Below are 15078 nucleotides of genomic sequence, written 5' to 3' on the forward strand. Positions count from 1 at the left end.
GCCTCAGGTGCAGGAGGAGTATGATGCCGTGCAGTGTCAGCACGGTCTCATGCTGGCTACATAGGCCAGTCACGCTCAGACAAGCGGAGTCTGCTCCTGGTTAACTCAGTGGCAATGGTGCTTAGCAGGCGTGCAGTAGGATGCACGTGGTTGCATGGGAGTCTGAGCTCTGTAGGTAATGGCAGGCAATACAGGATCTAATTCTGGTAACTCACCGCAAGTGTGCACAGCTGGCTGGGAGATTCTGTTTCCGTAATAACAGCAAAACAAATAGGCATGCAGGCAGGCAGGCATAAGCAAAAAGCAGTGCTGGTGAGTCTAAGCGAGCAAGAGAGCCTGAGCAAGTGAGCCTGAACAAGTGACCCTGAGCAAGTGAGCAATCAGGGGAGCCTGAACAAGTGAGCGATCATGGGAGCCTGAGCAAGTGAGCCTAAGCAAGTGAGCCTGAACAAGTGAGTGATCAGGGGAGCCTGAGCAAGTGAGCCTGAACAAGTGAGTGATCAGGGGAGCCTGAGCAAGTGAGCCTGAACAAGTGAGTGATCGGGGGAGCCTGAGCAAGTGAGCCTGAACAAGTGAGTGATCAGGGGAGCCTGAGCAAGTGAGCCTGAACAAGTGAGTGATCGGGGGAGCCTGAGCAAGTGAGCCTGAACAAGTGAGTGATCAGGGGAGCCTGAGCAAGTGAGCCTGAACAAGTGAGTGATCAGGGGAGCCTGAGCAAGTGAGCCTGAACAAGTGAGTGATTGGGAGAGCCTGAGCAAGTGAGCAATCGATGCGGGGGAGCCTGAGCACTTTGTTTACCTGTGTACCCCCATTTATTAAATATGGGCCAAGACTAATGGCCCCTTGGCTACTAGAATGACTAATCAGGTTGGCAGTCAGCCAAACCTTACCATAATAGGCAAAAGCCACAGGCCTGGACCTCCCAAATATGGGAATCACACGGGCCTTACACTAGGCAGACATGAGCTGGGCGTGTGGGGGCTTACACAACCACCTTACACAATCAGGGGTCCTGGGCAGGCCAGACTTTATGGCACCAGGTCTGTTGTGCCCCTTTGTGCTCGTTATGTGCTTACCTCTGGTTTGGGCAGAAAAACATGTCCAGGCAAGGCATAAATAAGCCTATTTTTGGGCCTACAGGCCCTCCACGACAGTGGTGACCTGGCAGCGCTGGGTTAGTGACTGGACTTGATGACCTTAAAGCTTAATTCCAAACAAAACAATTCTGTACTGCTGTGATTTCATGGTACAGGAAAACCTGATTAATTTTGAGAGTCATTGCAGGGCTGTGGTGCAGCTGCAAATGCTTGTCCATTTGTGAGCTCAGACTTAAAAAAAGCTCTAAAATAATGAAGTGTTGATTTTTGGCCATACCAGCTTAAAGGCTGATGACAACCCATCAAAGCAGGCAGCACTGTTGCATCAAGTTACTCCTAGCAGCAATGGCAGTGACTCTGAGACCTTCTCTGCAGGGATACCAGAGTTCATTACCCTCTTTGCCCCAAGCCTTTCCATTTCCCTGCATCGTGGTGGATGCTTTGCACATCCCCTGTAACCAATAACCTCTTCATGCAGGCAAGAGCAGCAGAAATTATTTCCTGGCTGTCAAGCATCACGTGGAAAAGGGAAATGTGAGGTGTACTTGCATGTGCTTTTTAAGCTGAAGAGTCTACTTGGATGGTGGGTGTTCCTAAGACCTGCCAGCCCTCTGACAGAGTCCTTCAGAAACCCCCACTTCCCTTTGCTAGCTGCTGTGTTATTTTGTTTTAGGATTTCTGAGCAGCTCTGAGAGTATTTGTGGACATCAAATTAACCAATATTGGCAGTACTGTAATAGAAAATATTCAAGGTGAAGGACATTGAAAAACATCTAATAAATACTTGACTGGAAGGGCCTCAGTAGGGCACTTTTTTATGTTCTTAGCTGTAGTTCCAACTGACCCAGTTATTCATTGGCCTGTTAAACACTCAGTGGTTTATTAAACATGTTTATTTGCTTTAAAAATAGCTGCTTAAAGTAGGGTTTGGTGTTGGAAACTCTGTGCCTTTGATGGGATGCTTCTTTTACCAGCTGGTGGGGTCTCCATCCCTGCAGGGATTTCAAAGCCATCTGGATGTGGTGCTGAGGGACATGGTCCAGCAGTGGACTTGTCAGCGCTGAGTTAACTCTCAGACATGATGACCTTAAAGGTCTCTTCCAATTCTATGGTCCACAGTCAGGGTGTATCTGGCATTCTGCATGGTTACAAAATGTGACTGAGGTCTTCTTTTTGCTCTGCCCTGTTCTTCTCCAGGAGGTTGGGGTGGAGAAGGCTGCCATGGACATGACCCTCTTCCTAAAGCTACAGAAGAGAGTAAGGGAGCTGGAGCAGGAGAGGAAGAAGCTGCAAACCCAGATGGAGAAAAAGGAGCAGGAGAGTAAGAAATCCCAGGTAAGAGATGTGTTTCACTGATACCAATACTTCATGTTGCTGACTGGCTTTCTTTGGTTGCATGAGGACACATGCTGGAGGAACTGAAGTTCGAGTGTGACAAGATACAACTCAGAGGCAGCAAGTCCATTTGGGAAATTCAAAGCAAACCTTTTTTGTCAGCTAAGGACAATTGGATAGGAGAACCAATGGATTTACTGTTTGTTTTTTCATAAACTGGTCATAACAGGACAGCATCTCAAGTGTGTTGAAAGCAGTCAAAGGTAGAATTAATCTTGCTGCATTTTGTTCTGCTGCACTGATTCCATTCCCTCTCTTTTCAGAAGAATGAAATCAGTTCTGTTAATGAAGGTCAGAATGAGGAAGGGGAAAATGAAGGTAGGAAGGCTTTGTAGAGGGATCTGGCCAGGCTGGATCAATGGGTGAGGTCAATGAGATGAGGTTCAACAGGGCAAAGTGCTGGGCCTGGCACCTGGGTCACAACAACCCCATGAAGGCTCCGGGCTTGTGGCAGAGTGGCTGGAAACTGCCCAGCAGAAAAGGCCTCAAGGGTGTCATTTGACAGCTGGACAAGATGAGCCAACAGTGTGCTCAGGTGGCCAAGATGGTCAGCAGCATCCTGGCCTGGATCAGCAATGGTATGGACAGCAGGACACTTGTAAGGCCACACCCCTCCCCTCTCCAAGAAGGACACTGAGGTGCTGGAGCATGTCCAGAGAAGGGCAATGAAGCTGGGGAAGGTTAACAGGGCTGGTGAGGAGCAGCCAAGAGTCCTGGGATTGTTCAGTCTGGAGAAAAGGAGGCTGAGGGAAGACCTTCTGGCTCTCTAAAACTCACTGAAATCAGGCCGGAGCCAGGTGACATCAGTCTCTTCTCCCAGGGAATAAGAGCTAGGATGAGAGGAAATGCCCTCAAGTTGCAGCAGGGAAGGTTTAGATTGGCCATGAGGCACAACTTCCTCCCTGAAAACATGGTCAAGGTCTGGATCAGGGCAAGAAGGTCTCATCTGACCTTTCACAAGCAACAAAGAAGTTATTGGCAATAATGGTTTAGTTTCTTCAGCAGATGTTCTTACTGATCACCTCCAGCCATTTGCAGGAAACACAGTGATGCAGGAAGCTTCCCCAGCCTCATCCTAGCTACAGAAACAGCCTGAACACCTGTTCACAGCCACTCTGTTCCCCTAATGTCTGTCATTGTTTGAAAGCTGCAGTGAGCCACATCTGTCAACGTTTTAGTGAGACATCAAACTGTTTTCTAGTGAAGCAGCCCCTGCCCTGCTATGTGTTGCTGTCTAATGCCATGTTATGGTGGAGTTGGCTAGCAGAGCCACAGCAGGGCTGGCTGTTGGTGGAGACATGCCTAAGCCACCCTGTGTCATATGCCAGTTCCTCTGGATGCTTGTAAATGTAAATTCATCTCTTTAATCCACACAGGTAATTGAAACGAAGCCTGAAGCGACTTCAGGCCATGAAGATTCTGCATACAACAGTCTGAAGGTGAGTGAGGAGGTTCTGCTTCGTGCTGTCACCTATTGCATGGCTCCAGAACCCCTAACAGTAACCCAAAACCTCAAGGTGCCCATGAAAAGCTGGAAAGCTGCAGCACTCTGTCAGCTGCTTGGCCTGGGATGGGCTCTTTGGAGTAACATCAATTCTGCTATGATCTACCCACCTGAGTCATGCCCATGTATGGTGAAGGACTTTCTTGGGTGTCCTCAGACACTGCAGGTTTCAGCATTTGTTGTGCAGTAGGTGTGAATTCTCATGGCTGAAAGCCAACATGTTTCTTGTTCTGAACTGATGTGCTTCTTTCCTACTCTGCATGCATTCCCTAGGTGCCATTCAGGTTGAGCACAACTAAATCTGCTGCAGGGACTGCAGTAGTACCCTCCACCTCTCACCACAGTCACCCTGTGTCCTTGCAGCTGTTAACTTACCCTGCAACTCACCTTGTTCCCAGTCTCCAAATCCTTTCAGTTCTACCTCCTTCATATTCTCCCTGTAACATACAGAATGCCCCAAACCTGCTAGGCTCCTGTTGTGGCTTGTGTGGTCAATGTCATTGTGCTTTAACTGCACCCAGATGCTTCTGGTCTTGACTGTTAGGTCAGTTCTTCTGTCCTGCTCGTCTGTGGAAAAGCAATTTCCTGGGACAGGCTTTGTAAGGCAGCTTTTTGGCGGTGATGGTTTGGTTTTCAGTAGTGCAGACCTACATTACAGATGCTGCTTCTGTCCCTGCTGCCTCATCATATTTCCTAGATTGATGGAATGGGTTGGGTTGGAAGTGACCTCAAAGATTATCAAGTTCCAATCTCCTGCCATGGGCAGCAACACCTTCCACTAGCCCAGGTTGCTCAAGGACTCACCCAGCCTGTCTCAATCTCCCCTCTTCCAGCTCAAAGCCATTATCCCCCATCCTGTAACTCCCGTCCCTTGTCACAAGTCCCTCCCCAGCATACCTGTAGCCCTTTCAGGTACTGGAAGGCAGCTCTGCAGTCTCCCTGGAGCCTTCTCTTCTCCAGGCTGAACAGCCCCAACTCTGCCAGCCTGTCCCCACAGGCAAGGTGCTCCAGCATGTGTGTGAGATTCTCCTCCCTTTCCAGTTGCCTCTATTGTGATACAAATGAAGAATCCCAGAGGAACGTGTGTTAGCCAAGATAACCATCTGAGAGCAGTAATGGCATAGCTACTACTATGTCATAGGATATCTTGAGCTGGAAAGGGCCCGTAAGGATCATCATCAACTCCTCAGAAGAAAGTAAAAAGGCAGAAACTAGAGGCAGAGAAGATGTGTTTGAACCTGTCCAAGAGCATATCTCTAGCAGTAGCTTTTTCTGGCACTAAGGCTACCCGATTTTAAGTCTCTAAACACGTTATTCTTTCTGCTAGACTTGCAGTTTGTGAGTGAGGGAAGCCCTGCTGAGTTTCATTAGTGCCTCTGCACAGCCCATTGGAGTAGAAGCCTGGCAGGAACTTTTAAGAGTGTTGCCCAGCTGTCTTCCAGATGGCTAAAGTTGGAAGTTTTAAGTTTCTTGGCCCTTTATACAACCAAGTGAAGTTGTAGTTCGGAAGGGGAAAACCCAGCAGATGAGAACCACCACCTTCCTTTTGGAGTTCTGATCTCTGCCTGAGTTCACAAGTGGTGTTTTCTGTAAGCTCTAACCCAGAAAGTTCGGAATGGAAATACTGGGTTTGGATTTTCCCACTTTGTACATTCCTGCCATAGTCCCAGATATCTAACAAACCTTCGTGACCCCCTGTTAACACTACCTCATCACAGCTGGTAGTGTATGCTTCAAAACAGAAAAAAAAGGCAAGGTCCTTTAACTTTGAGCTTAAAATAGGTGATAAAATCAACTTGGAAGAAAACACATCTTAGAGTTTTTTAGTGACGTTGCACTGTTCAAGGCCAGGTTGGAGATGGAGCTTTGAGCACCGAGATGCAGTGAAAGATGTCCCTGCCCATGGCAGGGAGATTGGAGCTAGATGACCTTTAAAGGTGCCTTACAACCCAAACCAGTCTATGACCCTCTGATAGAAGGCTGTTAGACTGAAACAGGGTAGATTTAGGTTGGACATGAGGATGTTCTTCACAATGAAAGTGGTGAGTGATAGAATGATCTGGGTTGGAAGGGCCATCCAAAGGTCACCTCGAGGGGGTTCCCTCTGCAGTAAGCAGTGAAATATTGGAACAGATTGCCCAGAGATATGGTTGTGGCCCCACCTCTGGAGATATTCAAGATCAGACTTGATGGGGCCCTGAGTAACCTGATCTAGTTATCAGTTATCCCTGCTGACTGCAGAGGGGCTGGACAGGATGACCTCTAAAGCTCCCTTCCAACCTGATGCATTCTGCATGGGATATGAAAGCTCCCTGGTGGGAGATAGTTCCCTGAATCGTGCCTGTACAAGAGGAACTTCCCCACTGAAAAATGTGTTTTCTGGTTTGTTTTTTCAAGCTGGGAAATTGGGAGTGGGAAGGAAAGCACCAAGGAGCCCTTCCTTGGCTGTGTTCTGAGCAGGAGCACAATGCATGACTTCATTTCTCTCTCTTTGCATAGCTGGGATGCTTGTTTCATCCCTTGGCCTTCAGAACTCGTCACAAAGTTAACTTCTGGAGGAGTTTATTTTCTTATCCTACCTAGAAATAGAAGAGAGGGCAAATTCCTTTCATGACAGTGCTAACCTCTGATTGGCACAGGCTCAACCCTGCTGCTATATGAGCCCCTTCCTAAAGAGTGAGGCTATTTCCATCCCTGTTAGCCCTTCCACACCTCCATCGTGTTGGGACAAGTGTGAGTCCAAGGTCAGGATGTTCTGACCCTGTGAGCTGTCAAACACATCATGACTGTTGGGCTGCTGAATAAAGAGTGTTTCTCACAGCACAGGTGGAAATCTTCATCTTCTCAGTGTTTCATTTTAGCTTCTTCACTGATGCTGGTGGACAAAGGATGTAGGGGACAGCAGGCTGCTCACACATGCCTGTAGGTGTTGTAATGTTGCTCCATGAAATCTACCAAGGAGGTGGGGCTGTGTTTAAATGTAGACTCTGAAAGCAGCCCAGGATATGTGAGCTCTTGAGGCAGGGCTGTTGGTCGTTGCTTTTTTTTCCTGATCATCCTGGCTTCATTTCAAGATTAAAATGGGCAGTTCCTGGGGTAAGAAGTGTGGCTGAGAGAAAATGCAGGGAAGAAGGAGGAAAAACCTGAACAAAAAAAGGAGGAAAAAAATCAGAACAATGAGAACAGAAACAAATAAAAAAAACCTCAGGAAAACAAAACAAAATATCACAAAACCAGGAGGATAAATGAACAGAAGAGAGAGGAAAAGGAAGAGGGTAAAAAGGAGGGGAAAAGAAAATAGGAAACAAGAGAAAACAATGAGGAGAAAAAGAGGTGGAAAAAAAGAAAAAAAGGGGAGAAAAAAGCCCCCACCAAAAAATCAACCAAACAAAAAATAGAACCTCCACAAAACAAAAAAGAGGAAAGAAAAAGGGGGAAAAAGAGAAAGAAAAAAACAAACAGGTGACGGGGGAGGGGGGGGAGAACAGAACAAAAAAAGAAAGGGAGCAAAGAACAAAGAGCAAAGATGGAGAAGAAGGAAAAAGAAGGGGGAAAAACACAAGGAAAAAGAGAATAAAACTGTAAAGAAAAGGAGAACAAAGGGGGAGAGAGGGAAAAAAGAAAGGAAAAGGAGAATTACAAGGAGGAAAAAGAAAAAAAAGGAAAGCAAAGGAAAAGGAGAGAAAACAAGGGAAAGGGGAAAAAAGGGAAGAAAAAAGAAGAAAAAAGGGAAGGAAAAGAAGAGAGAAAAAAAAAAAAGTAGTTCTCTAATCCAGCAAATACAAGCCATGGAAGAGACATTTGTCTCAAAAAGCACCAAACTGCTGTTGTCTTTCCCTTCACTTTGAACATCACCAGAAGATGTCTGAGCATGACTGGAGCCCATGCTGTAGCCATAGCTGCACCCAGTTTGGTATGGATTTTCCACCAATGGCCAGGGTCTTGATCTAAAACTCCATTACAGACCCCAAAGTCAGACCCATTCCTGTGGATAAGGTGGTGGCTTTGCTGCCTGGCAGCATCTCTTACTCTTACTGCTTGTTTTAATGACAGATGGTGGAAAGCACCTGAGTGTTCTCTTAGAGACAAAGTGGAGCAGAGAGGAACCTCACAATGCTCAACAAGGGCAAATGTAGGGTCCTGCACCTAGGCAGGAACAACCCCAGGCACCAGGACAGGTGAGGGGCTGAGCTGCTGGAAAGCAGCTCTGCAGAGAAGGACCTGGGAGTTCTGGCAAGTTCACCATGAGCCAGCAATGTACCCTGGTGCCTAAGAAGGCAAATGGTGTCAGAGAGTGTTACAAAGAATGTGGCCAGCAGGTTCTCCTCCACGCTTCCCCAGGAAGGTCATATCTGGAGTCCTGGGTCCAGTTCTGGGCTCCCCAATTCAAGAGAGACAGGGAAGTCACTGGAGAGAGTCCAGTGGAGGCTAGAAGGATGCTGAGGGGCCTGGATGCTCCTCCTCTGCGAGGCTGAGACCCCTGGGGCTGTTGAGCAGCCCTACAGGGGATCTGATCAGTGCTCTGCATGAGCTAACGGGTGGGGGCCAGAGGATGGGGCCAGGCTCTCTCCAGTGTTGCCCAGTGACAAGACAGAGGGCAATGGGCACATACTAGAACTCAGGAGGTTCCACCTGAGCAGGAGGAGAAACTTACTTCTTGTGAGGGTGCTGGAGCCCTGGAGGAGGCTGCCCAGAGAGGTTGTGGAGTCTCCTTCTCTGGAGAACTTCCAACTCCAGCTGGCCATTGTGATGCTGGGCAAGCTGCTGTGGGTGTCCCTGCAGACCTCCAGAGGTCCATTCCAAGCCCACCAGGCTGGATTCTGTGATTTTGCTGGTATATTTTCAGCTGGGGGCACCCTGGCTGCTCCAGATGCCAGCTCAGCAATCCTGCTCACACCCCTGCTGTGAGCCAATGTGCTCTGCTGTTTGTCATCTGTAAGGATTTATACCTCTTCTTCCCCGTGGAAATAAGGTTTGCTAGGGATCTATAAGTTGCACTCATTGTGACCTCTTCCCCACCAGACATTTTGTAGTTTAACTCAGCTCACCCAAAGCTGATACTGAGTCAGGTGGATAATAGGGACTGTGCAAGAAAGTTGTGGGAAGGGTCAAAACAAGGCCAAGTACTGGCTGCTGCACTTGGGTCACAAAAACCCCATGAAATGTCCAAGCCTGGGGCAGAGTGGCTGGAAATTGCCCAGCAGGAAAGCACCTGGGATGTTGGTCAGCAGCTAACTGAAGATAAGCAGGTGGCCCAAGAAGGACAGCAGCATCCTGTCCTGGATCAGCAATGGTGTGACCATCAGGACCAGAGCAGGGATTGTCCCTCTGGACTGGGCACTGTTTTATCAGTTGAATGTGTTTTTAAACACAAAGGCAAACCATTGAAGAAGCCAAACACATCTGTTTCTTCTCCACTCATCAAGAAATCCCCACAAGCCCCATGGTGTTTAGCTTATCTCCCATATTCATTAGGTAAGGCAGAAGGAGCCAGCCCACATGATCCCTCATCTGGGCAGACAGCAAATTCAGAGAGTTTCGTTTACAGATGAAGGATTGTCTTGCTCTGACATCTTGTCAGCTGCTGGTATCTGACAGGCAAGGGCAACACTGTTTGACATTCACTGCTGCTCCTGAATAAAGATGAACGGCACTCAGGCTCCTCCTGCTCATAGCCTGAATCCCAGCAGCCCACCTTTCTGCACACCATCACTTCCATCACTAGCTGCTGAGTGGTGGCACCCAGGACTGATCCCATCTCCAGGCACCCAGGTGTCTTGGGGCGATAATGAAACCCAAGTGGAGCATCATCCAACTATACAGGGCAAAACCAGAGATGCCTGCAAGAGAGCTTGCAAAGCCTGGTGTCTGACTGATCTAGGGGCAGCTCTTCCCTAGGGATAGGTGCCCATCCATATGGATTTTCCAGTGTCCACAATAGCACAAACATTTTCCCCACTGTGATCCATAAGCTTTCTCTCTCCTTGCTGCCTTTTGTAGAATCACAGAATTTCTTAGGCTGGAAGAGACCTTTAAGATCTTCGAGTCCAATCCAGCACTGCCAGGTCACCACTGAACCATGTCCCTGAGCACCACAAATACACAGCTTTGAAACCACTTCAGGAATGAGGATTCCAGCACTGCCCTGGGCAGCCTGGTCCAGGCATTGACAGCCCTTTCAAGGAAGGGCTTATGAGGTTCACAAAGGCCCATTTCTCCAGCTTGTCCAGGCCCCTCTGGGTGGATCCCATCCCTCAGCCATGTCCCTTAGTTTGAGGCACTGTGGGACAGTTTATCTAAACTGTTTATGGGTTTGGTGTTTTCCAGAGGCAAGAGCTGGAGTCGGAGAACAAGAAGCTGAAAAATGAACTGAATGAGCTGAGGATAGCTATTGCAGACCGGGCAACCCAGAACAACTCCTCCAACGATGTCCAGGACAGTTACAACCTGCTCCTGAACCAGCTGAAAGCAGCCAATGAGGAGCTGGAGGTGCGCAAGGAGGAGGTGCTCATCCTGAGGGCACAAATTATGAAGGCAGCCCAGCAGAAAGAGAAAAACATGGTAACTAAGAGGGTAATGAATCTTCTTTTCCTTTTCCTGTTCTCTTGCTGGAAATTCACTGACTCCTTCAGGCATGACATTCCTGCTCTGGTATGCTGTGGGTGGCAGGATGGGGAAGGGAGGTTACTAGGAGGGTCCGAAGGGTGCTAAGAGGTTCTGCTGATGGATGAGATAATCCATAACACCATCCCAGACAGCTCAAGGCTGTATGTCCCACAATCCTTTGTGTTGCTGTAAGGTGTTCAACCCTATGCCACGTACCACACCAAAGAACAGTATCTCCAGCCCTGCACAGAGATGTGGTGGTTTGAGGTGTTCCTGGTGATGCTTTGTGGCATTTGGTTTATCCTGCAAAAAATGTAATGGGCAAAAAGAGCTTCTGGACCAGGTTCTGCTCACCTGATGGTGGTGTAGCTGTAACATGTTTCTACTGCAGCTGTAGTGTCACTCTACTCTTGCAAGAGGAGAGTCTGTCCCATCACATTTGTTCGAGGGCTCTTGTTTAGAGCCCATTCTGACTGAAGAGCATACCTTCTGAACACTCTCACTTTGGCTTTCTAACTCCCTGACTCTCAGGGGTTTGGGTTGTGCTTCAGACCACACTCTCCTGTTATCTCCCTCTCAGTTTCACTGCATCCTTCCATCTCCTAATCTCTGCTGCTCTCTGTTTGCACACATATGAATTCATGGACACTCTCTAGTCTGATGGACACCCCTGGGCAACTCTGTTAAGGGCGGTTGGGAGTTGCTGGTTATCAGGAGCTCTGGGAAGCAAGAGGAGATGTGCAGGATGTCATGCTGCTGTGTTCTGCATGTCAAATTTAGGAGAGCATCACCACCAATGCCAGCTGGCCCAACAGTGACAAGCACATTGACCAGGAGGATGCCATTGAAGCCTACCAGGGGATGTGTGAGACAAACCGGTAAGCATGGCCCAAATTTCTCCAGCTGTAGAAGATGATGACCAAAGTGTTAGAGGTGGGATCCTGACCAAAACTGACACGTTTTAGAGAACTGCCAGCTTCTGCATTGTGTTCAGGACCTTGGGTCAAAGATAGGCCATAAAGGTGGGACCAAAGATGTGTACAATGGGTGAGGAGCCATTGCTGAGCCATTGTGTCCTCAAGAGAATGGAAATACCCAGCCCCAGGCACAAATCCAGCCTGGGTGCAGAGTGGGTTGAGAGTGGCCCTGAAGAAAGAGACTTGGGGCTGTTGGGTGCTAAGAAGCTACCCAGGAGCCAGCAGTGCCCTCATGCAGCCTAGAAGGCAGCTGTGTGCTGGCTGCATCCAGAGGAGTGTGGGCAGCAGGGCAAGAAATGGGATTCTGGCCCTTGACTCTGCTCTGCTGAGACCTCACCTCCAATCCTGCCTCCAGTTCTGGTGTCCCCAGCAGAAGGACATAGAGATGTTGGAGAGTCCAGAGGAGGCCACAAAGGTGATCCAAGGGCTGGAGCATCTCTGCTGTGAGGACAGGATGATGGAGCCGGGGTTGTTCAGCCTGGAGAAGAGAAGGCTCTGGGGAGACCTTGGAGCTGCCTTCCAATAGCTGAAGGGATCCTGCAGGAAGACTGCAGGGGGACTTTTCGTAAGGGTGTCTAGAGACAGGAGGAGGGGGGATGGTTTAAGGGTGGAGAGACTCTAGAATAGGTTGTCCTGAGGGTATTCAAGGCCAGGTTAGATGAGGCCTTGAGCAGCTGAGTCTAGTGGAGATGTGTCCCTGCCCATGTGAGGGAGGTTGGAGTAGGTGAGCTTTTAAGTCTCTTCCAACCTGAGCCATTCTATTATATTGGGCAGGTGGAAAGAAGTGAGCAAAAGTGGGCTTTATTGCTTTGTTTCTAGTACTGGTCTGGGAATGTATTTAAGAGTTTGATTTTAAGAGTTAAGTCCTCACACTGTGCTGGGAAGGAATGCAGTGAGGTTGTCCTCTCATTTTCCCAGAGGGAAAAGCCCATGGTGAAGCCACACTGGATTCTGTGGCAACAAACCAAATCATTGTCCTATTTGTATCCAGGGTTTATATGGTGAACCTGCTTGTGATGTTTTGCAAGGTGGAGGCACCGTCCCTTGAGGTCTTCAAGAAAAGACTGGATGAAGCACTTGGTGCCATGGTCTAGTTGACTGGATAGGGCTGGGTGCTAGGTTGGACTGGATGATCTTGGAGGTCTCTTCCAACCTGGTTGATTCTATGATTCTATGATTCTGTGATCGAAGAAAAGGCTAGTGTCTTGCAAGAAGACCAAATAACATGGACTGAAGAGCAAGGTAATATGTAAAGTAACAATTTAGAAGGAAATGAAATGTTCATTTTGACAAATAGAGATGTTTGAGGCTTTTTTCCCCTCAAGGATTTGCCTTCATCAAGGTGCTCAGAAGACCTAAGAATTGTAGATGAAAAGCTTTCAGTAGCCTTTGCCTCCTTGTAAACTGGTTGCAGGAGGTTGTCTGCAGTCCAGGCCAGGAAGGACCATGCCTTAATTTGGAGTTGGTCCATTCGTGTATGAATATGAGCACATTGCCTTTGGATGCAGCAGGACAAAGTGTGAAGAGCTGCTTAACTCTTTCAGAACTGGATGGCCAAGAAAGTGTGATGGGAAGTCCACGTGCCTTGATTGATGTGCAGTGATTCAGTGCATGGGTAGCTGTGAGACCAGCTTTGGTCATCATGTCTGTGCTGGATGACTCCAAAATTCCTGCCCCAGTAGGGGCTGGACTGTTTGAGTTTGTACCTGGTTTACTTCTTGGAGAAGCCTTAAGAAGCAGTGGAGGTCTCTCTACTTAACTTGTCTATGAGTATAAAGTTGGGGAAGCATTAGGAGTACCTGTGGAGATCCCTCTGTGGTACCAAGCTGGGGAAGCCCTAGGAGGACCTGTGGAGATCTAGTGTGTGAGCACAGAGGTGGGCATGCTGGAAGGGCTGGGTGCCTCACACATTGCATTTAAACATAGCTTAAGACCCTGAGGGCTGTTAGATCTGCCCTAACTAGTTCTGCCAGCTTTAACTTCAGTCTAGTGGCCTTGAGGAGTGGGAATTGTTAGGGTCCAGGCCTCCCAATGACAGTAGCTTCTCCCCTGGACATCACTTCTGGCTGGGTCAGGACCAGTGTCTGGGATTTTTTTAATTTGTTACCATGAAATATTTGCTCACCTGAGGTGAACTTTGTGAAATTACTGCCCCTCCTGCAGTAGAGGTGATGAGATGGGTTTAACCATCTGCTTTCTGGCAGTCAATCAGCGGAGCTCTGCATCCTTGCTTCTTCAGGGAGTGGGGTTTGGCTACCTAATCACCTGCTATCTGTCCATCTTCTTCTGGAGCTCTAGGATATGAAAACCCATCATCAGGCACAGCTTTCACAGAGTCCCAGCGTGATGGGAGTTGGAAGGGACCTCTGGAGGTCATTCAGTCCAGCACCTCTGCTAAAGCAGGGGCAGCCACAGCAGCTTGCCCAGCATCACAATGGCCAGCTGGGATTGGAAGTTCTCCAGAGAAGGAGACTCCACAATGTCTCTGGACAGCCTGCTTCAGGCCTCTAGCACCCTCACACTAAGAATTTTCTCCTCCTGTTCAGGTGGAACCTCCTGGGTTCCAGTTTGTGCCTGTTGCCCTTTGTTCTGTCCCTGGGCACCACTGAAGAGAGCCTGGCCCCATCCTTTTGCCCCCCACAGCCTATTTATTTCTTGCAGAGCACCGATCAGATGCCCTCTGGGAATACTCTTCTCCAGACTCAATAGCCACAGGGCTGTCAGCCATTTCTCCTCACAGAGATGCTCCAGGTCCCTCAGCATCTTTGTAGCCTCCATTGGACTCAGTAGTTCCCTTTCTCTTGACCTGGGGAGCCCAGAACTGGATCCAGGACTCCAAATGTGGCCCTGCTAGGTCAGAGTAGAGGTGGAGAATCTCTCTCTGTGACCTGCTGGCCACACTCTTCATGTACCCCAGAACATCATTTGCCTTCTTAGCCATGAGGGCACATTGCTGGATCATGGTGATCTTGCTGTCTACCAGCACTCCCAGGTTCTTCCCCAAAGAGTTGCTTTCCAGCTGCTGACCCCTTCTCCTGTCCTGTGCAATAGGTTGCTTGTCCCCAGCTGCAGGGCCCTACACTTGCCATGGTTGAACTTCATGAGGTTACTCTCCTGGGTGTCAGCCACTGCTCCCAGTTCTATACCATCAGCAAACTGGCTGAGGGTCCACTGTGTCCTTCATACAGGTTGTTGATGAAGATGTTGAGCAAGACTGGGCCCAGTCCTGACCACTAGGGAATACCACCAGCCTTAATTACTCTCTAAACTGCATTTTCCCATGTGCAGCTGCAAGGATGGTTGGTTGGTTTCTGCTCAGGTGTTGGAGAAAGAGCTAAAGTCAGGCTGAGAGCTTAGTTTTCACAGCACCTGTGCCTAAGCTCTGCAGGGTTGTGTGACTGGTCTCCAGTAGCAATCAATACTTGGCCATCCAGGAGCACACGTCTGTTTTCACTCAGCCTGCTAAGGGACTCGGGTTCTTCTTCACCATCCCGGTTTC

General features: G+C 48.7%; 1 protein-coding gene across 1 annotated transcript in view; it reads left to right on the forward strand.

Annotated features, from left to right (window-relative positions):
* MYO5B (myosin VB) overlaps positions 1 to 15078 on the forward strand; it is a 208613-nt gene that overhangs the window by 170909 nt on the left and 22626 nt on the right. The window contains exons 26-29 of the mRNA XM_064176833.1: positions 2295 to 2432; positions 3869 to 3931; positions 10324 to 10557; positions 11383 to 11480. Of these exons, the coding sequence (XP_064032903.1) occupies positions 2295 to 2432; positions 3869 to 3931; positions 10324 to 10557; positions 11383 to 11480 (533 nt within the window). The remainder of the gene's footprint in view (positions 1 to 2294; positions 2433 to 3868; positions 3932 to 10323; positions 10558 to 11382; positions 11481 to 15078) is intronic.

This window comes from Pogoniulus pusillus, chromosome Z, assembly GCF_015220805.1.
Source record: "Pogoniulus pusillus isolate bPogPus1 chromosome Z, bPogPus1.pri, whole genome shotgun sequence".
NCBI lineage: Eukaryota > Metazoa > Chordata > Aves > Piciformes > Lybiidae > Pogoniulus > Pogoniulus pusillus.